The 26358-nt window shown below is 44.9% G+C and overlaps 1 protein-coding gene across 1 annotated transcript in view; it reads right to left on the reverse strand.

The window, feature by feature from the left end:
• The window catches only part of Tnfrsf11a (TNF receptor superfamily member 11a), a 50477-nt gene that overhangs the window by 19401 nt on the left and 4718 nt on the right, over positions 1-26358 (reverse strand). The window contains exons 2-5 of the mRNA XM_070028840.1: positions 10013-10094; positions 8416-8541; positions 4991-5131; positions 1607-1700 (exon numbers count right to left, since the gene is read on the reverse strand). Of these exons, the coding sequence (XP_069884941.1) occupies positions 1607-1700; positions 4991-5131; positions 8416-8541; positions 10013-10094 (443 nt within the window). The remainder of the gene's footprint in view (positions 1-1606; positions 1701-4990; positions 5132-8415; positions 8542-10012; positions 10095-26358) is intronic.

Here is a 26358-nt window from a genome sequence, read left to right on the forward strand (position 1 = left end):
ATTCCCAGGCCCTTCCATGGGGAGCAGCCCATCACATTAGTTCCTAGAGAATATTCTAAGAACTACTGAGAGTGTGCTCAGGAAGAGAATAAGCTTCAAGACAGAAGATTCTAAATGTTTTAGTTAGCATGGTTAGGTGATGATGCCCTTTGGAGGTGAAAGATTTTTTTCAACACAAAATTTGGGTTGAATGAGTCAGGAAATAATACCTAATAGAACATATTGGGAACTAGGTACCAATACTAGCTACTCAGGAAGCTGAGATCTGAGGATCATGGTTTGAAGCCAGCTCAGGCAGGAAAGAATGTGAAATACTTATTGCCAGTTAACCAGCAAAGTTGGAAGTGGAGATGTGACTCAAGTGGCAGAGTGCCAGCCTTAAACAGAAAAAGCCAGTGAGAGTATAAGAACCCAATTTATTGGCTTTTAGGCCAAATACAAGTATCAAATAAAAAAAGAAAAAAACATATTTGGAACTAAAAAACCCATTACATTAATCGTTATATTTAATAATAACTATGTAGTGAAAGGATTCAGGAATTCAACTCTAAATAGGCTCATATAAGTGAGCCATAGTATATAAAGTTTGAACATCCATAACTTGAAAATCTAACATCAAAAATACTTCAGTACTGAACTTTTTGAGCACAGACATAGAAAATCTTATGCCATGAAACTTGACTTCATTCACCAAATAGTCTAAAATATTGTAGAAATTACCTGCAGGTTATGTGTGTATCTAAAATGTAAGTGCATTTTATGGTTAGACTTGGGTTCTTTTTCCAAGGTATTTCATTGTGTGTATAAAAAATATTCCCCAAATTTGAAATTATCTGAATTCTAAAACACTTCTGGTTAACTGTCTATGAGATTATTCATTAAAAATGTATGTATTATTGCAAGAGACAGGGAACAAACTAAATACCTACCAATAAGACTTATTAAGTAAATTATATATTTCCACAATGAAATAGTACATGATTATAGAAAATTACAAAGATCCAGGTTAAAAAATATAGAAATATAAATGTCTAATGTAGAGTGTACAAATATTTAAATAGTCAAAAGTCTTCATGTACACACATATACAACACACACATACTACGGTTGGAAACCAGTCATGTTGGAAAGTTGGAAAGAGGAGGGGTATGGTAAATGAATGGTAGGAAATGTCATAAATTAGAGGTATGTGTGTGTATGTAGGCTTGAATTCAAGGCCTTACATTTCTGCTTGGCTTTTTTGCTCAAGGCTGGCATTCTACCATTTGAGTATTCACGGATACTTCCAGAAATGACATAAAAGAAGGGGTACTTCATATACTTGAGATCCTGGGTTCTGTCCCAAGCACTATACAAATAAAAAATGTCATAAGTAGTTTTCCTCTAAATACAGTTAGAAAAGGGAAAATAGAAGCTACACCTCTAAGTCATAGACTACTGATTCCAAGAAGTGACACAAAAGTCTTGTCACACATGATTGAGTAGACAGACTTTATCCAAGAGGAAGCTACTAGAAAGACTCAGCCTGTTCCCATGCGGATGTGAGAGTGGAGGTGTGGCTATTTAAAAGGCAATGACCTCTTTCGACATCTTCATTGTTACTTACTTGGTCCAGGGTTTGCATCTTCCCGTGGAAGAAAAGGTATCAGAGAACTCGCCGAGGGGACAGGGCTCGCACACCGTGTCCGTGTTGAGCTGCACTGTCCAAACACCGACAGACACAAAGGACAAACAGAAAGCAAACAACACTTAGAGATCAGCCAGGACGGTGTTTCCCAGGCCACACCCATCTCTGCTTCTCATTCTTCCTGACATTTGCTCCACAGCCTGTGTCAATGGCTTGAGCCTAGGAAGCAGTTCTAATTCCTGCAATGAGCTACAGAACTCTGTTCAGAAACGAATTGGTAGCCAGGCCCTGGTGGCTCACACCTGTAATCCTAGCTACTCCAAAGGCTGAGATCTGAGGTTTGATGCCAGCCCTGGCAGAAAAGTCCATGAAACTGTCATCTCAGGCAAAAAGCTGGATGCAGAGCTGTGGCTCAAGTGGTAAAGCATTAGCCTTGAACAGACAAGCTAAGGGACAGCTTTAAATTCGAGCCAAAACAAAACAAAAACAAGCAAACTGGTTCCAGGTGAGGTCAGTAATGCCTATGTGGTATGTCCACAGCTCTGGGCTTGATCTTTTGCTGTCTTGAGTCACTGACCTGGGCATTAACATGCTATTTTCTAGTCTGGGGGCCTGTGTTACTAGGTTTTGCTATCTGACCCTTTCCTTTCTGCTATTATGATTACAAAAGCCTTCATTTTCTGAGAATGGGCATTTCAGTACTGTCTTTAAGAGAAATACATTGTCTCTGGTCAGCTTAATTTCCAAGTATTGGAGTGGCAACAATGTTTTCTCAATTAAAAAAAAAAAAAAAACCAAAAACCTGTTAGGTCTCTTTCTCTTCAATCAAGGTTTAGTGTCAGCTTTTCTATATAGAGCCATGTACTAAGTATCTCAGGCAAAACACTTGTAGACAATGTTTAAAATAAATAGATGTGACCACATTCCAATAAAACTTTATTAACAAATCCGAGTGGTGGGATGGACCTTTGTCTTAACCCATAGTGCCCAAATCAGGAGTTGATTCTGGTTGGTAAACTTCAGTCCATTCTCATAAGCTCCATAAAAACAAACAAAAAAACCCTAAACTAAACTAAAAGCCAGGTACTAGGGGCTCACCCCTGTAATCTTAGCTACTGAGGAGGCTGAGAGCTGAGGATCACAGTTCAAAGCCAGCCTGAGCAGAAAAGTCCCCATGGGACTCCTACCTCATGTTAACCACTCAAAACCAGAAGTGGCACTGGGTATCAAAGTGATAGGGCACTAGCCTTGAACAAAAGAGTTGAGGGACAGTGCCCAGGCCAGACCCTGAGTTCATGTACCACAACTGACAAACAACAACAACAACAACAAAAACTAAAAGAAAACCCACCAAGAGCTGTCTCAGTTCCCTATGTCTAGTACTGTTCCTTGCTGAAACTGGCACATAACCCTTTGGTAGGTCCAATAAAGAATACTGGCTGCTATGTGAAATAACAATCAGGCAACTGGCCTAGGCCCAAACCACAAAGTACTCGTGGAATTATTAGCACTTCCGTGGTCTATTTTCATGAGCATAGTCTTAAAACAGGAATTAAAATTTACTTGCTTAAAGTCAGGCAGTACATTCTTAATTTCTTAGACTCACAGATAGATACTATCCTCTATATAAACTGAAATGAATGATATTAGAATTCTCCCAACTCTGTCCAACTATTTTGCCTTAAAGTGCCTGCAAGTGAAAGGTTAACAATAATCATTTGTTGCATCTTGGGAGAAAAAAAATCGTCTTTGTAATACTTCCTAGACATTGGGAAAGCAAATGACTCTAAGAAATACTTGTACATGCAGGGAAATGGAACTAGGGAACTCGAGGGGACAGAGGGGGTTGGGACAGATGGGAAGAGAGAATTAATGGGAAGGTGACACTGGTCAAGGTACAGAGCACACATGAATGGACATGTGAATTGAAACCTCTTTGTGCAACTATCTTATTAAAGATAATAAGAAATGAGAGAGATACTTGCATAAATCCAAAAATCTCTTTCTTTTCTTTCAACAAAACTGAAGATGAGCCAGGTGCCAGTGGCTCACACCTTTAATCCTAGCTACTTAAAGCCTGAGATCTGAGGATTGTGGTTTGAAGCTAGCCTGGGTTAAAAAAGAGTCTGTGACACACTTATCTTTAATTAACCATCCCCCCCCAAAAAAAACCCAAAAAGCCAGAGTGGAACTGTGGCACCAGTAATAGAGGACACACCCAGGTCCTGAGTTCAAGCACCAGGTTTTGCAAATAAGTAAATAAGTAAATAACTTTAGGCTTGGTACTGGTTGATCAAGCCTGTAAGCCAAGCTACTCAAGAGGCTGAGATCTAAAGATCAAAGTTTGAAGCTATGCAGATCAGTAAGTCCCACGAGATCATCTCTAATTACGCAGCAAAAACCTGGAAGTAGAGCTTTGGCTCAAGTGGTAGAGTACAAGTCTTCACTGTACACACACACACATGTAAAAATATAAAATAATAACTATAACATAATAAAATATAGAATAAAATCATAAAAATAACTTCTAATGTCCTGTCACTGTGTGATCATGCCCACACAATACAGAAGGCACAGAACAGTGAATATCAAACTGCTCTGGTGCTTAGAGTTCATTGATTGTGTGTGTGTGGTGTGTGTGTGTGTGTGTGCATGTACACATGCTGGTCCTGGGATTTGAACTCAGGGCCTGGGCATCGCCTGTGATCATCTTGTCTTTTTTGCTCAAGGCTGGCACTCTACCACTTGAGCCACAGCTCCCCTTGTGGCTTTTCGGTGGCTAATTGGAGATAAGAATCTCATGTACTTTGCTGCCGGGTCTGACTTCAGCCCATGATTCTCAGAGCTCAGACTCCTGAGTAAATAGGATTACAGGCGTGAGCCACCAGGACTCGACTGTTTTAAAGCGTTTGTTTCATTTATAATTCTCTGGTAACTAAATCCCAAGCAACTGTTTAAAATTTGTCATTAGAGGAAAGACTGTAGGTGTCAAAGCAGTGTCTGATGTGCGCAGGTTCCCAATTGTGTGTGTGTGTGTGTGTGTGTGTGTGTGTATGTGTGTGTGTGTGTGTGTGTAAGAGGATGCATCTTTTTTTTTTTAAGAAGAAAAGGAGGGGGGACCCTGCACCAGTCTTGGTTCCTAAGCGGGTTCTTGGCATTTCACTGGCCCCCAGGGCACAGGAGGCCGGGCCCCTGGGCTGGGATTCATTCCCAATCTGGCCTGAGCCTGTGTCTCTTGGGAAACCCAGGGGTCCCCCTTCCCCTCCACAGTTCCTAGGTGTCCCCTGCTCCCCAGAGCAGCAGTGACACGGGCTGGGAAGTGGCCTTGCTGGGGCGGCGCGGGGCGGCGGTGACCGTGCTTACAGGGCCGCGCGCCGGAGCCGGGCGCGCACTCGGTGTTCCGCCGGCAGCACTGGCAGTCCTGGCTCCAGTGGTACCCCGCCGTGCAGACGCAGCGCCGCGGGGCCGTGCGGTTGCCGGGGTCCAGGGCCACGAGGCCCTTGCCTGTGGGAGACAAAGAGCCCATGAGCGCCCGGACGGGTAGGTTACATGGAGAAAGTACAGAGGCAGCACGAAGGCGGCTTGGGGATCAGGCTCTGCCCCCAGACACTTCACTCTAATCAAAACACAGCTTCGTCTTCTCCCTCCACACTCCTGGCTCTGGCCAGTGTTTCTGGAATCAGTTCTGAACTGTGCGTGCAAACACGCGCGCGCGCGCGCACGCGTGCATACACGCACACAGTTAACCCTAACTATTCACACATTCACATTTATGAATCTGTGCGTTCACTCACACTTCATCATCACCTAAAGTCAATGACCTCGGTGTGTTTCTCCATCTCCTGTGCACACGCGCAGAGCTGTGCAAGCGCTGAGTAACACTGAGCCGCTCCACACTGATTTCCCCTCTGCTTTCTTGTTCCAGCCCTCACAGCCAAGTGACTGTCCCTCACACAGTCTAGCCAGCGCCATGTTTTCCTCCCTTACTGCTTTTTGTTGGTGATGATCCCCAAGGTCGAGGTGAAAGTGCTGAGTGGTGTTCCGCTGTGAGAAGGCGGCTGTGTGCCTTACAGAGAAAACCCGTGTGTGAGAATGACTTTGCATGCGCTGTGCAGCCCTGGCCATGAGCTCGCTGTCAAGGAGTCGACCATACATCAAGCAAAGAGTAACCCACATGCAACAAGGCGGGTGTGGATGGTTGGCGACAATGTCCTGACCTGGGCCTTGCAGGAACCTAGCCCTTAGGATCAGCGGTCTTGAATTTGCTGATTTATCGCAGTCATTCAATAGACCATAGCTACTATGAATAAAGAGAATGAACTGTATGTGCACACACATAGAACGAAACCCTAACCTTGTTTAAAACTGACCTGGAACCCGTGTAGGGCCCCAGCTCATCTGGATTGTCCCAGTGGTCCTTGTACCATTATATTTGTCTCTTTAAGGAGACACATTAACCAGAAACTGCTTCTTCCTTGTCTCAAGCTGCGGCTGCGCCAGTGGGGAGGCATCATTTCCTGTCCTTTTCAGGGCCAAGGGTGGTGAAATCCCATTACCCTCCCGTTCCCATTCTTCCGGCCCAGGTGAGCTCTACAGGACCAAGGCATGGGGCATACAAGGACAAATGCCACTTTTCTGGAGTATTCTAAATATTCTGGAAAGTTCAGTATGCCACTCAACTGTAAGTGAATATAAGGTGGTGAATAGTTTTGCCATCTTTTAAAATATTTTAGTGTATTTAGTTTTATTTGGGAGCAGACAGAATGAATCTTTATTTCCAAGAGACAGGAATGAGTCAAGGTCATTACTAAGCAATGGGAAATAAAGACTTGATCAAATACTTCTGCTCAGTAGAGTTTCCATGCTACCTTCTGGCCCCAAATCTGCCAGCTGCCTCTAACATATTAGAGACAATTACAATGTTAAAAAAAATTACTCAGTTCTTAGTTCTGCCCAGTGGGGGGAAATTTACAATGTTAAAACAACAACAAACTACTTAGTTCTTAGTTCTGCCATTGGAGGGGGGGGAGGGGGGTGGGAAGCAAAGCCTTCAATGGAAGATCAATCCAGTAGCAATGAGTCTCCCTACCACTTCAACTGAAATCACTGAACAAAATGATCTGCTAAAAGCAGCAAGGGATCCTTGAGGAAAGGAGGAAAGTGATTAGGGGAAATCTGGAAGCCAGGAGCCCTCCGAAATGCCTGGGGTTGAATCAGAAGACTTAGGCCACCTGCAAGAAGTGGCCCCCATCCTGGTGCTCAAATGGTCACTAACTTCACCAGATTGAAATGCCCCAGACTCATCTAAACTTATGAGTTCATGATATCAATAGGAATCCTTGGGTGCTGAGTTATTTTGGAGTCACAGGTGACGTTATAAGCATCTTTCCTAGAGGTGCTACTGCATGTGAGGAGAAACAAATCATGCTTGGGGGATGTCTGTCTATATGAAGCATCCCAGCAAATCAGTGAGGAGAGAATGGGGGTGGGGAGATGAAGATCTTACATCCTACATATCCCAATAAAAATAGATAGAATAAGCCAGTTTCCGCCACAGCCCCCAGAAACATAAAAAAATTGAGCTACACAGCTATTGTGCAATTCCAACACTGCACTAAATATAGAAATGATACAATGCATGAGGGTTGTTTTGTTGTTGTTGTTGTTGTTTTTAACCAAAACCAAATCAAGCCAGAATCTGATCAGCTTTCTACTTAGAGGAACCACAGGGTGGCAGAAGAATGTGTTCAAGATTTAGCTGATACATCCACAACCAGACATACAACCAGACAAACCCACACTCAAGTTCCACAAGGTCAATATTGTGGGGTCTTCAACATGTAAACAGAGTAGAAGAAAAAAAGAAAGAGAAAGGAACTTGTGAGAAGAAATTATAGTCGTTTTTTGTTTGTTTGGTTTTGTTTTTAATCTTTTTGAGATAGTCTTGTCTGTAGCCCACGCTGGCCTTAAACTCTATCTTCCTGCTTCACCCTCCTGAATGCTGGGATTACAGGAATGTTCAGACCAACAAACTATAATTTAGAAACATTGAAGACAACACAAGAAAATAAGGCAATCTGGTAAGAAGATCAAACTGTAAAGCTAGTAAAACTTTTACAGTTTAGGAAAAAGCTTTACATATCAGAAGAGTAGCTCTGAGTCTTATTTCTCTCATCTGTTAACCTTGGAGAAGTCATGCAACCCAAGTCTAACTCTACATCTTGAAGATGGGAAAAGTCCAGCTATCTTACAGGGATCTGGGAGGAGCAAATGACACAGCACTGCAGGAATGTGTGTCAACTGTAAGATGTGTTCATGATTAAACTGCAGCATAAGCATATTGTAGAACAAAAATTTCTAAGTGAGGAATTTTTTACGGCCAGGTCCAATGGTACATACATAGAATCCTAGCTACCTAGGAGGTAGAGATCAGAAACATCAAGATTAGTGGCCAGTCAAGACAAAAAATTACGAAGATTTCATCTCCACAAATAAACGAGGCATTCTGGTGTCTGTAATCCCAGCTAGTCAGGAGGTATAATTAAGAGGATCACAGTCTAAGGCCAGCCCTACAAAAGCATGAGACCCTGTCTGAAAAATAACTCCCCCCCAAAGAGCATTTTAACCCAGGGCTTCAAGGATCTAAAACTACGGTCACAATCCTTTATGGACTCTTCAAAAGAAATAACACTTGTATCTGAAAACATTTACAGAATGGGAGATTGTCAGGCAAAAGATGACCTCTGCTTTCCATTCTTCCCACCCACATGCTGACATGCCTAACTCACCTGTATCACAAACTTTATGCAGCAAGCATTTATCTTCTTCATTCCAGGTCTCCAGATATTCCTCTGGGCCACAGGGCAGACACACACTGTCAGAGGTAGTAGTGCATTTAGAAGACATGTACTTTCCTTAAATTGGAAGAGGGGAAAATGCACCAATCAAAACCAACACAACAACACAATAAAGACTGTACCAGTGATAAAAACAGGTCTAAAATGCATGGCTTGTATGTATGGCACCAGGGAAAAACACATGAGTAGCACTACCCGCCCTACAGGCTCATGGACAGTTTGGGAGTCACATACATGAGCACGAATGTTGTGTTCATGACAATCACTGGAGCTTGGTTTTGCACATCCAAGAAATATCTGCAGCTGAAACACCCAAAGGGTTTGGGAGTAGGAAGAGTGGTACTGGGGCTTGAATTCAGGAGCAGGGCACTGTGGCACTCTGCCACTTGAGCCACCCTTCTGGCTTTTTGATGGTTAATTAGAGATGAGAATGTCACAGACTTTCCTGCCCGAGATGGCTTTGAACTATCATCCTCAGCTCTCAACCTCCTAAGTAGCTAGGATTAAAGGTGTGAGCCACCAGTTCCCAACTCCCAAAGGCTCTTGTTATAAGGTGTCCTATCTTATACTAGAACAGGGAGAGCAGGGACCCTGTGGGCTGGGGGCCTGACAGTGGCCTTAGAAAGACTTGGCCACACTGCAACAGAACAGCCCTGGGAAAGAGGCAGCCAAGGGTGCGGCTCCCGGCAGGTAGGTGGGGAAGGCCTAGCAAAAGCCTAGCAGGCAGTTCCAGTGTGGTTATTCCCAAACAAGATTTCTGAGCCAACAAGAGCTGCATTCCACATTTTCCCAGAGTTTGAATCATAAAGGGGCTAAAATACAGGTCTGAAAACCATGCCTTCTTAAGTTAGTATTATGGGAAATATTGTCTCAGTGTCAAATGAAAACCCGGCCTTTGAAACTGCCTTTGATTTTTAGGTGGTTTTGTCTATTGATGGAACAATTTCTGTCTTCTGCGTGTCAGTCATTATTACTTGTCTCTACTATGAAAGGTCTAACCAATTTCTTCCTTCCTTCCTTCTTTTCTTCCTCTCTTTCTCTCCCTCCTTCCCTCCCTTCCTTTCCTTCTTTCTTACCTTCCTTCCTACCTTCCTTCCTTCTTTTCCTTCCTTCCCCCTTTCTCTCTCTCTTTTTCTTTCTTTTCTTTCTTTTTCTCTTTTTCTTTCTTTCTCTCTTTCTTTCTCTCTTTTTCTTTCTCTTTTTCTCTGTCTCTCTTTCTTTCTTTCTTTCTTTCTTTCTTTCTTTCTTTCTTTCTTTCTTTCTTTCTTTCTTTCTTTCTTTCTTTCTTTCTTTCTTTCTTTCTTTCTTTCTTTCTTTCCTATAGGACCAGAAGAAGAAGAAGAAGAAGAAGAAGAAGAAGAAGAAGAAGAAGAAGAAGAAGAAGAAAGAAGAAGAAGAAGAAGAAGAAGAAGAAGAAGAAGAAGAAGAAGAAGAAGAAGAAGAAGAAGAAGAAGAAGAAGAGGCAGCCAGAGGAAGCACCCTCCATTGCTGCATTGGCAGGTGCTGGACTGTTATGGGATGGACGTACCTGGTTCACATCTGCTACAGCACCTCCCGTGGAGCTCATACTGCCTGTCTCTGCTGCATGGAGGCGCGACCTGCACAGTCACCTGTGAAGAGGAGTGACATGGGGCAGATGTGCACACGTTCTTTACCTGAATGACGCAAAAAGCGAGCCACCAACGTACACTTCTAATAAGCATAAGAAAATGCTATTAATTGCTCACACTGTCATCTTAAAAAAATGTCACTTCCCTCTTCTAGATCATTTACCCTATGAATATCTAATCCCAATCTGTCATTTTAGCCCAGGGCTGGACATTTGTTTATACACTTAAACACATATTTTATATGGAAATGAACTCCAGAAAATAGAAACAAGGGGGGGGGGTTTCTTCGTTGTTGTTGTTTTCTTTTTATCTTGTTTATCTGTCTTTGGGAGAGTTAGGGGGAACACAGAAATGGAGGAACCAAGGGGAAGCAAAGGCAGCAGTGGTATGCACTAGACACTGTGTTAAAATTGAACTATACAACCTGTGGGTGGGAGGGGAGGGAAAAATTGGGAGAGAGACTGAGGGAAGGTGTGACATCATCCAAAAGGAAATGTGTTCATCACTTGACTTATGCAACTGAAGCCCCTCTGTACCACCACCTTTATAATAACAAGAAAAAAATGTTCATAGAGATAGGGTGGATGAATGGAAATTTGCAAACTGTCCTTAGAAAGTTGAAAATTGCTTTACGTGAGCCCACACCAAATGGGCTCCCTTCTCTGGGATCAAATGGCAGCCACTACGGTGGACTCCCTGTGGTCACAGAAGTGCAGGGAGTTTAAGAGGCCTCCTCTTATCATCCCAGCAGGGATGCCAAGTTTGGTCTTTCAAATTACCTTAGCACTTTAAAAGGTGTTTAACATTGCTTACCTTCTGAAATGTTAGGCATGCAGAGAACTTTCTTTTTTTAAAGGAATCTAGACACATTGCTTAAGCATCATGGGGTTCTGTGTCCTTGCTGGGCCAACAGCCTGAGTCTAATATAAAAATTAATCTCTCAACACACTCATCTCAGTAAAATCAACCAAAGCAAACAAAAGGCCCAACCCCTATAATGACCAGAGAGGTGAAGGAGCACTCGCTTCACATCCCAGCCTTTTCAGTGCAACAAAAACAACAACAAAAACCACTATCAAAGTAAACAACAAGTATCCACAGGACCGTGGACAAGTGCTCATGTCAGAAATGGGGCAGGGCAACAGAAGACTTGCTTGTAGCTGGATGGACCACCCTGTACTCCACCCACATGTCAAGCTCGCTGCCCGGTCCTCACGCCAGCTTACAGATCTTCCTCTCATGGAGCTGACAGGTGACTGGTGCACACACACTTGGGCAGGTGTTACCATGGAGGCAGACAGCCTAGGCCCCAGCAGGAGGCCAGGGACAGTCCCCTAAGGGGGCTGGTGAGTGACACAAAATGCTGGGTAGGGAGCTGGGGCTGGGGCTCCCTGGCCTCCTACTGGCTGGACAAGTGGGGTCAGAAACACAGTGACTGAGGTCCAGGAGATGGAAACTACATGCGCTGGGGTTGTATGTGGGTATCCTGGGCCGGGTGACCACTCTCTCTAGACACCTGACAACGTGTGTTGGGTGCTCCAGTGAACTCACTGGGTGACAGGGACAGCAGGGTGATGAGTCCGGTAGAAATGAGGAGGAATGACTTAGAAGAAATCACCAGTCCTCTCCCCCATGCACTACTGTTCCCTTGTTCTGAGAGGCCTTGCTTTTTTTCTGGAAGGAAACGAGGCCCTTTTCAGGGTCTAGCATAGTAAAACACCATCACAGAGGAAGATGGAGCAGAAGATAAAGGTGATCAATTGCTCTGACCCATTAAGAAAGTGGCAGAGGTGCTTGTCATGTAAGTGCACGCGTGGCCTGTGTGACACACACAGAAAGGTACTTTTTAGGGGAATTTCATAGAAGGTGTGAAGCAGTCACTTAGGGATGCTGTCCAGTGCCCTTGGCCGGGTCTTGGGCTCCAGGATCATCTGACTGACCACAAGGACAGTCGCTTCCACTTCCAGGACATGGCTCTGACTCATTTAAACCACCCAACATATAACCCACACATGGAATCACTGCTTTCCACAGAATCCTCTGTTCCAGTCTTAGATTCCTGGCCCCCTCCCCACCCCCATATACACACACACAATGTTCCTTAAAAACCTTTCCTTTCCAAGTGCTGGTGGCTCACACCCATAATCCTAGCTACTCAGGAGGCTGAGGTCTGAGGATCCTAGGTTTGAAGCCAGCCCAAGCAGAGAAGTCTGTGAGACTCTTATCTCTAACTAACCAGCAAAAAGCTGGAAGTGAAAGTGTGGCTCAAGTGACAGAGCCCCTGCCCTGAGTGATGAATCTAAAGGATAGTACCCAGGCCTTGAGTTCAAGCCCAAGTACCAACACCAAAAACCAAAATAAAAACCTTCTCTTTCTAAGCTTCTACCCTATTATGGCTTAACTTTTTCCTTTTCTTTTCCTCCACCAAAAAAAAAAAGTTGAGATGTAATTAATATACCATATATGTAACCTTTTAAAGTATAAGAACCAGTGGAGTTGGTATATTCCTACACTGGTATCTAAACATTCTAAAACTGACAGGTGCACTTGACAGAGATATAAGTTTACAGGTATTTTAGAGACCAGATATTTTGCTGTTGGAAATATTCACTAGAGTGAGGCACAATGAAGTTTTACGTTCAGTTAAGGAGATTTAAGTACAAACCACTGTGTTACCTCAGTCCAATTACACCCAGAGCAAGCCTCAATACACACAGGACTTAAAGGCAACACATATCCCCACCCATGTTTAAGGCATGTGAATTGGAAGTAAAGTTTTAAAAATTCTCCATTTCTAGCTGGGTGCTAATGGCTCATACCTATAAATATAGTTACTATAAACATAGCTACAGAGCTGAGCATCCTGGTTTGAAACAAGGCCAGGCAGAAAAGTTCATGAAACTCTTATCTCCAATTAATTAGCAAAAAGCTAGAGGTGAGCTGTGGCTCAAATGGTAGAGCACTAGCCTTGAGCAGAAAAATCCAAGTAAGAGAGAGGTCCTGAGTTCAAGCCTCAGTACAAGGAAGGAAGGAAGGAAGGAAGAAAGGAAAGGAGGGAGGGAGGGAGGGAGGGAGAGAGGGAGGGAAGGAGGGAGGAAGGGAGGAAGGAAGGAGGGCAGGAAGGCAGGAGGGCAGGAGGGGAGAGAGGGAAAGAGGGAGGAAGGAAATGGCCAATGTTTTTTTGGGAGAGGGGGGTCTTGACTCTAGGCCTGGGTGCTGTCCCTCAGCTCTTCAGCTGAAGGTGAGCACTCTACCACTTGAGCCACAGCGCCACTTCCGGTTTTCTGGTGGTTTATTGGAGATAAGAGTCTCATGGACATTTTCTGCCCAGCCTGGCTTTGAACCGCCATCCTCAGATCTCAGCCTCCTGAATAGCTAGTATTACAGGCGTGAGCCACCGATGCCCAGCCCAATGTCTTTTATACATACAAATTCCTAGGCAAGTCTAATAAAGAACCTGGCAAGATGCCCTAAAGTTGCCTCCTCCACCTTTCTTGTGCTTGTCACTTTGTGTCTTGTGTGTGTTTCAGGATAATGTTTCTTTTCACAGATGACAGAATCTACCAGAATAAGCATGTCTATAGTCAGTGTAAAGGAAGGAAAAAAGAGAACATAACTTGTAAAGAAAAGGGTGTGTGTGTGTGTGTGTGTGTGTGTGTGTGTGTGTGTGTGTGTGTGTGTGTGTGTGTGTGTGTGTGTGTGTGTGTGTGTGTGTGTGTGTGTGTGTGTGTGTGTGTGTGTGTGTGTGTGTGTGTGTGTGTGTGTGTGTGTGTGTGTGTGTGTGTAAGAAACGTGTATGGATTTATAGCCCCTTACAAGGCCAGGTTGGGTCTTAGTCTGAAAACCATAAACCAAAGAAACATACATTTCTGCCAGAGAGATTAGTGGATCTGTATATAGAATCCTGTGGGGAAGGTTGGCTTAAACATCTAGTTTCATGCTGCTAAATCAGCCCAGCTGTAAGGAAAGTCATTATGGTTTCTATAATTACTTTTTCGCTCCAGTGAAAATTCACCCTGACACAGAACAAAGCAGAGGTTTGGTCCCCTCTGTCAAGTTAAGAGGGAAAGACCTGCACTTGGAAGTTCAATGGGGGATTTTCCCATAGGCTTCTTTTGTAAAATGTTTTCCATGCGTCTATTTAAGAATGGGGCTATAATTTCTGAGACGATAGCATCAAATTTCTGAACCTTACAGAACTGAACAAAGTGCTTTTTGTTAAGAAAGGAGGTATCAAATGTGAAAATAACACTTAGTATAAGTCTTATTTTTTTTTAATGCATCCTTGCAGAAAGTCCCTCTGGGGGCTGTTGCTTTCCAGAAAGCAAGACAAAGAAATGACAAGAGACCAACGTGTGTTGAACGTTACAACTGATACCAGCCCTTACTATGCTGAGCTCACACTACGAAATGATTTCCCACTCAAGTACTTTGTCGTTACAAGTAAATAAACAGCAAACAAATGAAAGGCAGCCTGAATGATTAGAGTTGCCTGCAAACAGACACGCTTGCTTCTTTCATTGTCTATTTTCTTAATCAACTGAGAAGACACTCCAGAGAGCAGACAGAAGTCTCCCTCTCGCACACCTTTCGTCAATGTGTCAAAACACACATCCTGCACTGAAGGCATGACTCAAGCGTAGAGCACCTGCCCAGCAAGTAAAGGCCTTGAATTCAAACCTAGTATACCAAAACAACAAACAAACAAAAGCCAATAAAAACAACAAACAAAACAGGTCCTTCCAATTGTGATGTTCTGGGAGACCTTTTCAGGTTCCTTCTTCGCTGCTTTTCTCCAAAAAGAGAGCAGGTACTCTTTTCTATTTTATGTAGATCTTTCCTTTCCTTTCTTTCCCCTTCCTTTTCTCTTTCCTCTTCTCCTTCCTCTCTCCCTCCTTTCCTTCCTTCCTTCTTTTCTTGCTTTCTTTCTCCCTTCCTTCCTTTTCTTCCTTCCATCCTTCCTTTCTCTCTCTTTCCTTCCCTGCCCTCCTACTCCTCCCTCCCTCCTCTTTTCCCTTTCTTCCTAATTTGTTCTAGGAATGGTGGGAAATACATCAGGTAAACGCTTTGCCATGCACTCCACCCCAGCTGGTGTTCTGCTCGTGACTATCCACAGTCATACGCCTGTAGATGGAAGGACACCCAGCCACACACGCGGCCCACCTCCATCAAATACTTCATCCCACTGTGTTCATCCCACTATGTTGAGTTTCAGATTCGAAAATCCATGGAAATGATGCAGCATCAGCAGGTGGAGATTCTCCATAAATACTAGCATTGTGATTCCTCATTTGGAAGCTAAGGACCTTTCTAGTAGGTTGTGGGAGATATCAGTAATCTGCTACATCTGCGTCCCTCACCCAATCACCTGTACTCCATAGACTTCGTAAGAATAAATTACTAAGACCAATCGTTCCCTGAGAGGACAAAGGGAAAACATAGTCATCAGAAATGGGCAAAAGAAGCCCCTGAACATCTGAGAGTTTTCCTAACTATGCCACCTTTATTATTATTATTAATTATTTACATTACTAGGGTTTGAACTCAGGGACTTGTGCTTGCCAGAAACCATGGCTATAGCCCTTTTTTGCATTAGTTACTTTCAGATAAGTTCTCGTGATTTTGCCTAGGCTGGTCTCTGACCATGATCCTCTTACTTCTGCCTCCTCTGTAGCTGAGATTACAGGTGTGTGCCACTGCACTGGTCCCTTCTTTCCTTTTAACCTAGCCATGGCAAACAAGGGCTGCACGGTGGGGCATTCTGGCAGCACACATGGAGGAGGAGCTCAGCTTTTTGAAAAGCAAGCCCAGTTTCAACCAAGAGGTAGTGTCTTGTGGAACTGGGACAGTAACAAGTGCTTCTGCGATCCTTTCTTCCTAAGTGGTCCGAGTCATTCTGTGGTTTTCCATCTGGGCTTCAGCTGGTTAGATGAGCCACGCCTGGGTGTGGGCAGATAGGTTATTCACAATGTCTGCAGCTGAAGCAGCTCTAGATTGTATCTGTCAGTGACTTCTGTTAACTAGGCCGAATGCCCATCTAGACACTCTAATTTTAAACAAAATAAAGCCAGAATTGCAATTTTATAAAATTTAGAGGACATAGAAAACAAGGTTTTTGTACAAATCCAAACTCCATTTCATGCTTCAGAGCAACACTACATAGACACATGAGGAAATGTATGTTATAAATTAAAAATACAACCAGACATACTGGCTCATGCCTGAAATCCTAGTTACTAGGAGGCAGAGAATGGGAGAATCACAGTTCCAGGCCAGCCTCAGCCAAAAGTTCATGAGATGCCATCTCAATGGAAGAAACTGGGTACGGTGGTGTGTGGTGTCTCTCATTCCAGCTAGGAAGAGAAGTATAAATAGAGTGGTGTGGTCTAGGCTGACCTGGACAAGAAGTGAGACTCTATCTAAAAAACAATCAGAACAAAAAGAGCTAGGTTGTATGGCTAGGCACTGGTGGCTCATACCTGTAATCCTAGCTACTCAGGAGGCTGAGATCTGAGGATTCCAGTTTGAAGCCAGCCCAGGCAAGAAAGACTCCATGAGATTCTTATCTCCAATTAACCACTCAAAAACCAGAAGTGGAGCTGTGGCTCAAAGTGGTAGAGCACTAGTCAAGCAAAAGAGCTCAGAGATGGTACCCAGGCCCTGAGTTCAAGCCCCATGACTGAAAAACAAACAAACAAACAAGCAAACAAAAACCTAAGAGCTGGGTTGTGCTCAAGTGGTGGGATATCTATCTATCAAGTATAGAGGTCCTAAGTTTGAATCACAGCACCACAAGGGGGGAAAAATCTTAAAGCTAGAAATGGAAAATGGAATAAGGGAGAAAATCTGGGATGGCCTCAGCTCCCCAGTGTGCCACTTGGCACAGCCCTAGGGTAAGTTTATCCCACCTGGGAGACAGTGAGCTACAGAATTTGTGGGAAACCCAGAGAGCCAAGGTTATACAGAGCCAGGCACAGGGAATGAGCCACTGCAGAGAGAGGCTTACCATTCATTTTAAAAACACACTGTGATGCATATCCTGAACAAGAATCCCTCTGCCAGAATTGTGGTCCAAACACGGGCAAGTGGGAGGTCAGACATTCAAAAGCCCAGTACAGTCAAAGTGAAGCTCTAGTATTTATGGTGAATTCAACATGAAGAGAGATGTGTGTTTGCCGGAGGGGATTAGGAAGTTAGAGATCACATTGTGGTCAGCATGAAGTGGACATTCTGAAGAGAATTCTGGTCCTTAAAAACACTGTTACTAGCCTGCTACTAAAGGATTATGGGGGTTCTGAAATACCTTTTATGAACAAATTTCTGTCCAATGATAGATCATGCAAACCTTCAACTTGAAGGCACTCATTCCATATGGTCAACTCTACTAGGGCCATTGAAAATGACAAATACGAAGCAACTGTTCCCCACATATATATACATATATATACATATATATATATGTACATACAACATACACACACACACACACACACACACACACACACACACACACACACACACACACACATATGGTCTCTCCCCAAAGGGGATTGGGAGTCAGTTGACTTGACTGTAAAACATAGAGTAAGACCAGTCTTTCCTTCGCCCAAGTCAGTCACCCTTTTCTCAGAGAACATTTTTCCTCATAAGAGAGGTAGAAGACACAGTTTGGTCTAGTCTGAAGTTTACCACCAAAGATTGTCCACCTCTTTCAACAGCTCTGATGTCATCACGGCACCCAGGACATTTTCACCACACTCCCTTTCACCATTCTACTGGAAGTTTTGGCTGGGAGCAAGACTAAAAGCCAGACCTGTTCTTGTCATCTCTACGCTTTGACGAACAAGGGGCCATAGGCCTTGAACTGAGGAGGAAAGCAAGGTAGTGGATAGAGCTGTGTACAACAGTCCAAGCACTGGAAAGATCCAAGTTCCAGCAGGCACAGCACTGTGTGACTATAGTCCCAGTATTTGGAAGGCTGAACCAGGAAGGCTGTGAGTTTGAGGTCAGCCTGGAGTATGCAATGAGACCCTGTATTCAAAAGATGACAGGGAGGGAGGGTTTGAGGCATAGCTCAGGTTGTAGAGTGATTATCTGAATGAGGAGTCTCTGGTAAGCAGTGGGCCTGGGTTGGGGGCGAGGCGGGGAGCAGATTCCAAGTTCTACTAAATCCTTGGTTGAGTCTAGGTTGCCCTACACAGGACAAGGAGCTTAGCCCAGGCACCTGAGCCTAGTGTCCCAATCTTTCTCAGCTCAGATAGGCTGGGTCTGGGGAGGAAGGGCAGGCTGACAGGCACCACAGGGAGAAGTGGAAGGAAGAGCACTTGGGCAGCTCGAAGGGAGAAAGCAATGCGGAAAGCAACAGGAAGGTGCAGGGCCCAGAGTCAGGCCTGGAGCCAGGTGTGTGCTGATGGAGAGGCAGGATACTTCCGGCCTTCCAGGAAGGGCAGTGAGGTGGCTGTGGGAGAAAGGGAGAGTCTTTTCCTTTTCACAACCTACAATCTATATTGTAAAAGCGGATGGACAAGAACAGAGAGTCTCATGGGAGGAATGGAGAGCAAAGATGCTGTAGGAAATGTTGGTGCTGCAGCAATACTGATGGTGGAGAAATCTTCATTCCTCAGACATGTGGAATCACACAGCATTTGTCCTTTGGTGTCTGGCTTATTTCACTCAGCGTAACATCTTCAAGGTTCCTCCATATTGTAGCATAGGCCAGAATTCCATTCATCTTTATGACTGAATAGTATTCCACGGTGTCCATCTTCTGGCAGATACTCAGGTTATCTCCATGTTTTGGTTATAAAACAGGATTGTTTGACTCATACTATAATGGATACTGGCATAGGCATATTTCAGTTCCAACATGGTTTCCTATGGCATTTTTACCTCCAGCGCATGAAGGTTCTAGTTTCTTGACATCCTCAACGACAAGTGTTAGGTTCTGCCACTGTTGTTTTTCATGGTCACAATGGGTGTGAAGTCTGTCCACTATGGTTCTGACTCATGTTTCTGTCAAGACTCATGGTGTTTAGCAAGTTTTTGTACATATTGCCCTCTACGTGTTTTCTTTGCAGGAATATCTGTTGAAATCTTCACTTATTTTGTTTGGGAAGATTTCTTTCGGCCTGGACCTGCTCATGGGTCATAATTTAGGTACTGACAGTGCTGACTGGAGATATGGAACTTGAGCTCGCTTTCATCGTCTGCAAGGAGCCTGGGTGAGCTGGAACTGACCGGAATGGACTCCTCCCATGACAGCAAGCTACTAGGAGAGAGTGGTCCCTGCTCCCTCGTGGGTCTCGCGCTTCTTCCCTGGCTGTGGGCCCGCCCCAAAACTTACTAGATGCTTGCTTCTCTTGGGCACACTTTGGCTATGTGATACCATCGGTCATGTTGTGGTGCTAGCACCATGCTGTTTTCTGTCAAAGAAAACCTTTTTTTTTTTTTTTTTTTTTAAATAAAGCACCTACCTTTTCATATTTTGTTGTAGTAATATAAAATGGACTAAGGCAATTTTCTATGCTCTGTGTGTGTGTGTATAAAACAAATACACATAGAAATAGAATTTATCATCGCAATCACTTTGCAAAATAATTTTGGAGTAGATATACTTAAAAATACCTATTTAGGGCAAGTTTGATTCAAGGAAAACAAACTTCTAAACACTGAGTTAACAATGTCCTATTTGAAGTTGTACTATATTCTCCATGTCGATTTAGCAAACATTAAACAATTGGCGTTAGATACTGCCTTCAAAGTTGCTGTTTATTGAGCCCATCAGCATTTTCCCCCTGACCAATTCCACAGATGTCCTTTATAGAAAGAGAGTGCAGCCATCCCTCAGACAGGAGATTACCAAAGGCCTATTGATCTTTGCCCAATTTTACAACTCTCCCTGTTCCACAGTGCACTTATTACCTCTGCTCCTTGAAAAGAAAACAGCCCAGAGAAGAAGATGAGATGACTTTGTATTTCAAAACTTTGTTTCTTTGTCTCAAAGAGAAAAAGGATGATAAAAAGTGGGCAGCTGTGAGCTACTGGAAAAGAAAAAGTGCCAGGGCGCGTTGTTTGCTAAGCACGGTGATTCGGAAGGCCTTGGCTGGCTGGGCCCGGCTCCCTGCATTGCCCGGCCCCAGCCAGCGAGCCTTCCTTCTCCCAGTGCCAGCCAGCCTTCTTATTTCTAGCTATTCTTGGATTTATTTTCTTTAATTGCTCATTTATTTGACATAAGAATTGCTTTCTCTTCTTTTCTGTGGCATACATCAGTATCTTCCATGCTTGGCTTCCAAGAGCTTCTCAGTTACCTGGAGGGCAAGGACCCTTCCAGACTCTTCCCCCGTTCAGAGGATGCACCAAGTTGCTATGGTCATAAAGTGAATCCCCCAAAGTGGCCAAAGAAGGAACTGTCCCCACTCCTCTACCTCCCCTCATGGAGCTTTGCTGACATGAAGTTCTATAGGTCTGGGGGCCTAAGACTGTAATAAACACTCTCTCTCTCTCTCTCTCTCTCTCTCTCTCTCTCTCTCTCTCTCTCTCTCTCTCTCTCTCTCTCTCTCTCTCTCTCTCTCTCCCCCTCACTGGATCCAGACACCATTAACATTAGATGGAGCCACAGAAGAATCTACCGCTATGAGACACTTACTAAGTATCAGCAGTAGTGTGCTAGAGAGTAGAGTAGTGTGCATATGTGCACCCTCACGGGTCAGGGGGAGCAAGCTGCTCAGAAGCTAGGGAGCTGAGGACTGGAACTGGGCTGGGCTGGTAGTGAATGCCCAGGTCCTAAGTTCATGGTAAGCTCTCTGTTTTTTTCAAAGACCCATGGTGATTTTATAGCTTCCCTTTCTAGAAGACTTACAAGAGTTTCCTACTTGTACTCAATCAAAGGCACACCCTAAGCACCAAGGTGGAAAGATTTTACCAATCTGGGGCAAAATCAGAGACAGCCTGGAGATAAGCAACTGCAAAATGGAGATCAGTATTGTCTTTCTAGGCTTGAAGGTTCTTTTCCAGTGGGGACAAGAGAAGGAGGATGCTGGCCAGCACACATAACAGAGGCTTAGGTCTCTTTATGTCTACTAGAGAGGGGCTGTGTGACGGCTCATACACTTTTTTTTGTCATGGGGCTTGACCTCTGGGCCTGGGCGCTGTCCCTCAGCGCTTCAGCTCAAGGTGAGCGTTCTACCACTTGAGCCACAGCGCCACTTCTGGTTTTCTGAGTGGTTTATTGGAGACAAGAGTATCACAGGTTTTCCTGCCCAGGCTGGCTTTGAACCGTGATCCTCAGATCTCAGCCTCCTGATTAGCTAGAATTATAGGCATGAGCCACTGGCACCTGGCTTCACGTTTTCATTTTTAAACCTTTTGAACATTGGAAATCAATGGGTTTCGGGTTCATGTCTACATGTGGACAATTATATCCAGTGTGGACAATTATATCCAGTGTGGATATAATTTGTTCACTGATCCTTAGTGCAACTACTTGTCATTGTCACCCATCTTACTGCCAGCAAAGCTGCAGATGGATATGACCAGAAGCTTCTCTGTGTTCTGACTCCCTCCCTTACCTGACTTCCTCTCCAGCTGCTTAAGAGGGTGTCTTTCAAGGAATTGAAACTACTGTCAGTAATGGAAAGTGATTCTGATATGTATCACAATGATGACATCAACGGTATTAAGAGCAGCAGCTCCAGAACCGTGAACAGTGTCATTCACCTCACAAACTTGGGAGGCCACACATTTCAGCTTTGACAGAAGGTCAGGGCACACGTGCTCACCCCAGGCCGGTGCTGGGCAGGCAGGGGGAGTGGGAGGAGGGAATGCCACTCTCTGGGGGCGGCACTGTGTGCTTCTGATGGGGACAGGGCAGAGAGGAGTCGGAGGCGCTGCTGCCTCGGGAAATGGCAGGATGGTTCAGTAAGTCACATTCCTCCTGAGGCAGGGACGGATGGCATGCAGGTTCTAAAGGTGCTCTGGGTGCCTGCCTTTGATCTCTAGAGGCCTTTACAGTTCTACTAAACAATTCTTCTAGAAAGTTCTCAATGAACAAAAGAGGATGTCACAGACCCCACAAATACAGACTGGCTCAGGGTCTTCCAAAACACTACACAGCTTCCTTCCTTCCCAGCATTCCTGAAGACCTCTCTCTCTATGCCCTCTGCCCGTCACGGAGCAATTGGACCACAGTTGTTCATGATTAAAATCGAGGCCCCCACAACAGACGCCTGGGAGGCGATGCTAGGAAGGTCTGGGAGAATGTCTTAGCCTCTCCATGCCTCTGTTTCCTTAACTTCCCAAGGAGGGAGAAGAAGTACCTAACACATGCTGGACACACAGGAAAGATCTGAGCAACAATCCGTGCTTTCGATGTTAATTGTATCCAGTTGTTAACACAGAGCTGCTCAGAGCCTTGGGGTGGAATCCCAAGGGTCTTGACCTTCATCACAGTCACCTGGAAACCAGCACCGCTAGTTCAAAGCCAGCCCAGGAGTCAAATTAACCAGCAAAATTAACCAGTCTAATTAACCAGCAAAAAGCCGGAAGTAGAGATGTGACTTATGTGGTAGAGCACTATCCTTGAGTAGAAAAAGCCAACAGTAGAAGGTTCAAGCCCCAGTACTGGCACACACACACAAAGCTACTGAAAGTTTAAGGATGGTATGAACAACCTGCGGGGGGTGGAAGGGGGTTGGGGAGTAATGGATTGGCAATCTTCAATATGATAAAGATCAGAACTACAGACATTTAATGACCTGTCTTCACCCTTATTAAAGAACAACTTTGAGGAAGTGGGATCAAACTGACGTGTTAGATTTAGGTCTGCTTGCGAGCATGCATGAGTGTGTGTGTACGCACGCCAATACTGGAGCTTGATTTCAAGGCCTGGGCAATGTCCCTGAGCTTTTTTGCTCAAGGCTAGTGTTCTATTACTTGAGTCACAGTTCCACTTCCAGCTTTTTGGTGGTTACTCAAAGATAAGCGTTTCATAGACTTTCATGCTTGGGCTGGCTTCAAACCCCAGTCCTCAGATCTGAGCCTCCTGAGTAGCTTGGGAAGTAGCAGGATGTAGTTTCATAAAAATGCTACAGTCAACATCCTCATGCCTCTTCTTTCATGCACTAATATGTTAAAATTCTAGTAGTGGGCGGAAGTGGCTCTTGCATCCTCAACACTGAACAGGAAATGTAATCAGTTCTTATTACTCTGCTGAACTGAAGGGATATTTTGGGTAGTTGATTGGAGACCTGGTAGCTAGCCTTTGCTCGGGCCAGACACAGCTCCATATCACCTGCTGGTTTCGGATCTGGGGGGAATGGAAGGAGTAAGGGGGGGAGGGACTAAGAGAAAGGGAAATACTCCTGTTAGGCAATAATGACCTGCCAGGAAAACATGTCACACAAGTGAGTTTTGCCAGGATTTGTGTCCAATATAAACACTGCTTCTTTGGGGTCAGGTGACCTATCTGAGGCCAGTATGGGGAGACCAGGGGTCGGGTCACACCTGCTGTGATGCTGGACCCCTTGGGAATCCCTTGCTGTTGATCACTTCAGTGAGTTTCAGAGCTCTGCTTCCATGTGCAGTTCCAGGACAGCCCCAGTAAGGAAATGGCTCTCAAACATTCCAGAGCACACAAATATCCTGCCTGGGCCAGTGCCCTGGGGCTTTAGCTTGTTTACCTCTGAAGAACTGCATCTCTACCTCCTGAAAAGTAAGTCTGAAGATATTGGGGTTCAATCACATGAACTTCATATCCTCTTTCTCCCTCTCCCTTTCCTCTCTGTCTCTCTGTCTCTCTGTCTCTCTGTCTCTCTGTCTCTGTCTCTGTCTCTCTCTCTCTCTCTATTTTTTTTGGAGAAAATGCCATTCTTTATTTGAACAACACTGGTCGGACAAAAGATAGTAATTTCCTTAGTTATGTTGTGGGAAATAGAATCCTAATGGTCAGATGATAGACCTGTACCATAATAAAACTGACATGTTGAATTGAAACTCCTTCATACAACTAAAGATAATTTTTAAAATTTAAACAATAATAGTTACAGTATGAACTAATAGGTCTAACAGCAGTGTGTTTTTCACCTGTCTGTTGGCTACCTGATCTGCTTCTGAAACTGTCCCTGAAGTGAGCTTCTCTTCTTACTATTGCCTTGACCTGATTTGCGCCTTTTCTAGCTCTTCCCTGACCAATGCAGTGGCCTCCTTTAGTCCAGCTCCACCCTGGCCACGCCTCCTTTAACACACAAATCTGATCAGGTCCCTCAGTTCTCACCCAGCAGCGAGATCCTATCTGAACTATTTTGCTCACACCAAAAGCCTCGAGTGCTGGCTTCTGCCTTCCTCTCCTCCATATTAGAGGCCAAGCAAGCTCTCTAAGGAAGAGAACTGTATGAGGGCCCTCCCCCGAGGCCTACAACTGACCACTCCAGAAGCACCCCTCCCAGCTCACGTGTGCACGCATGCACACACACACACACACACACACACACACACACACACACACACACACACACACACACACACACACACACACACACACACACACACACACACACACACACACACACACACACACACACACACACACACACACCCTCTTGTCCCTCTGTAGTGCTCAACCTCCAATCTCCTGAGGACAGGGGCTGTGGCCCTGAGACTCTGTCTCCTGCCTATTGCTGTGTTGTGCAGTGTTGGACTTGTGACAATAAAGAACACATGTAACACAAATTTGGGTTTGTCGCTCCATATTGAATATCCTTTCCTGCATGATCAGACTGAAGGTTTGTAAGAGGCACCTTAAAAGGTTTGTAAGAGGCAACCTAGCTTTTGCTGGGGCCTGTACATGAAACTCAAAGTCTCCCCCAGCTTTGTGTCTGTGCTATGATCTGGCTCTTCTCTGCGCCATTGCTTTGTGATCACCTGGTTTGCAGGAGGTTCAAGTAAGCATCTTGTGTGGAAAGCAAACTGCCCCTCAAACAGGCTTTGATTTCTTCCTGTCAAACTTTCAAAAGCCACTGTGTTCCTGTCCTGTTGCAGTAACAAAGTGACCACGTCTCCAAAATTCTTCCCAGGACACATTGAGCTAATGGTCAACCAGGCGTCATACCCATGACATAGGGCTGATTTATCTCTGCACACCTTTCTCATCCACTATCCCCAATTTGCTCTGTTCAGCCTGAAGCCATTGTCTGCACCCTGAAGCTGGCTGGAGCTGTCCCAAGTGCTGTCTCCCCACGGCTGCCAAGGAATCATTCTCCTTTCTCTGCCCTTCCCCATGTCTCTTTATTGGCCTATAGGCAAGTGGCTGGGCCTCACTTGGGACTCCAAGACTTTGGGCCTGGGGTCTCAAAGCCTGTTTTAGGTCTATGGCAGTAGAAAAACACATACAGATATAAAGTTGTTAACACAGCCAGTAAGAAGGAGCTTCTGCCTGCTAACTTCTATCCCGTGGGGCATCTTGTGACAGTGTACCATTGGAACTCAGTGGCATGGGACAGCAATGCTGAGTGGGGGAGGGGAATCCCTGGCAGGAAAGAGTCTGAGCATCTTTCGGCATCAGGACAGAAGACACTAGCAGTATGTAGCCTCCCTCAATGCCCACAGGGCTCCCAGCTCAAAAGCTCACTAGGAACTTCAGAGGGACCCAGGCTGTTAGTGGAAGCCCATGGCTACTTCTTGCTTTTGGGAGGGCTCAGTGTTTGGGAACTGGGAAGATGAGCTGAACCCTTTCTAGGGGTAGAGTCTAGAGAAAGCCCATACGAAGCACCTGAGGGAAACACAGAAATGAAAGGTGCTTGGAGGAAAAATCACCTGCCAAGCCTGATGGGTGGTTTATGCCTGTCATCATATTTTTTTTTGGGGGGGGGGGTCCGGTCGTGGGGCCTGAACTCTGGGCCTGGGTGCTGTCCCTCAGCTCTTCAGCTCAAGGCTAGCCCTCTACCACTTGAGCCACAGCGCCACTTCCGGCTTTTTTGTTTTTGCTTATGTGGTGCAGAGGAATCGAACCCAGGGCCTCTGGCATGCAAGGCAAGCGCTCTACCACTGAGCCACCTTCCCAGCCCCTGTCGTCATATTTTATAAACATTTTTTTTGGTTCTGGTAGTGGGGCTTGAACTCAAGGCCTTGCTCTGTCACTTGGCTGTTTAGCTCAAGGATGGTGCTCCTATTTGAACCACATTTCTGCTTCCAGCTTTATGCTGGTCAGTTGGAGATAAGAATCACAGCTTTGTCTGCCCAGCATGAACTTCGTCCGTTCAAACACTACTCC

The sequence above is a fragment of the Dipodomys merriami genome, unplaced genomic scaffold (assembly GCF_024711535.1).
Source record: "Dipodomys merriami isolate MVZ:Mamm:240054 unplaced genomic scaffold, mDipMer1.0.p SCAF_2, whole genome shotgun sequence".
Classification (NCBI taxonomy): Eukaryota; Metazoa; Chordata; class Mammalia; order Rodentia; family Heteromyidae; genus Dipodomys; species Dipodomys merriami.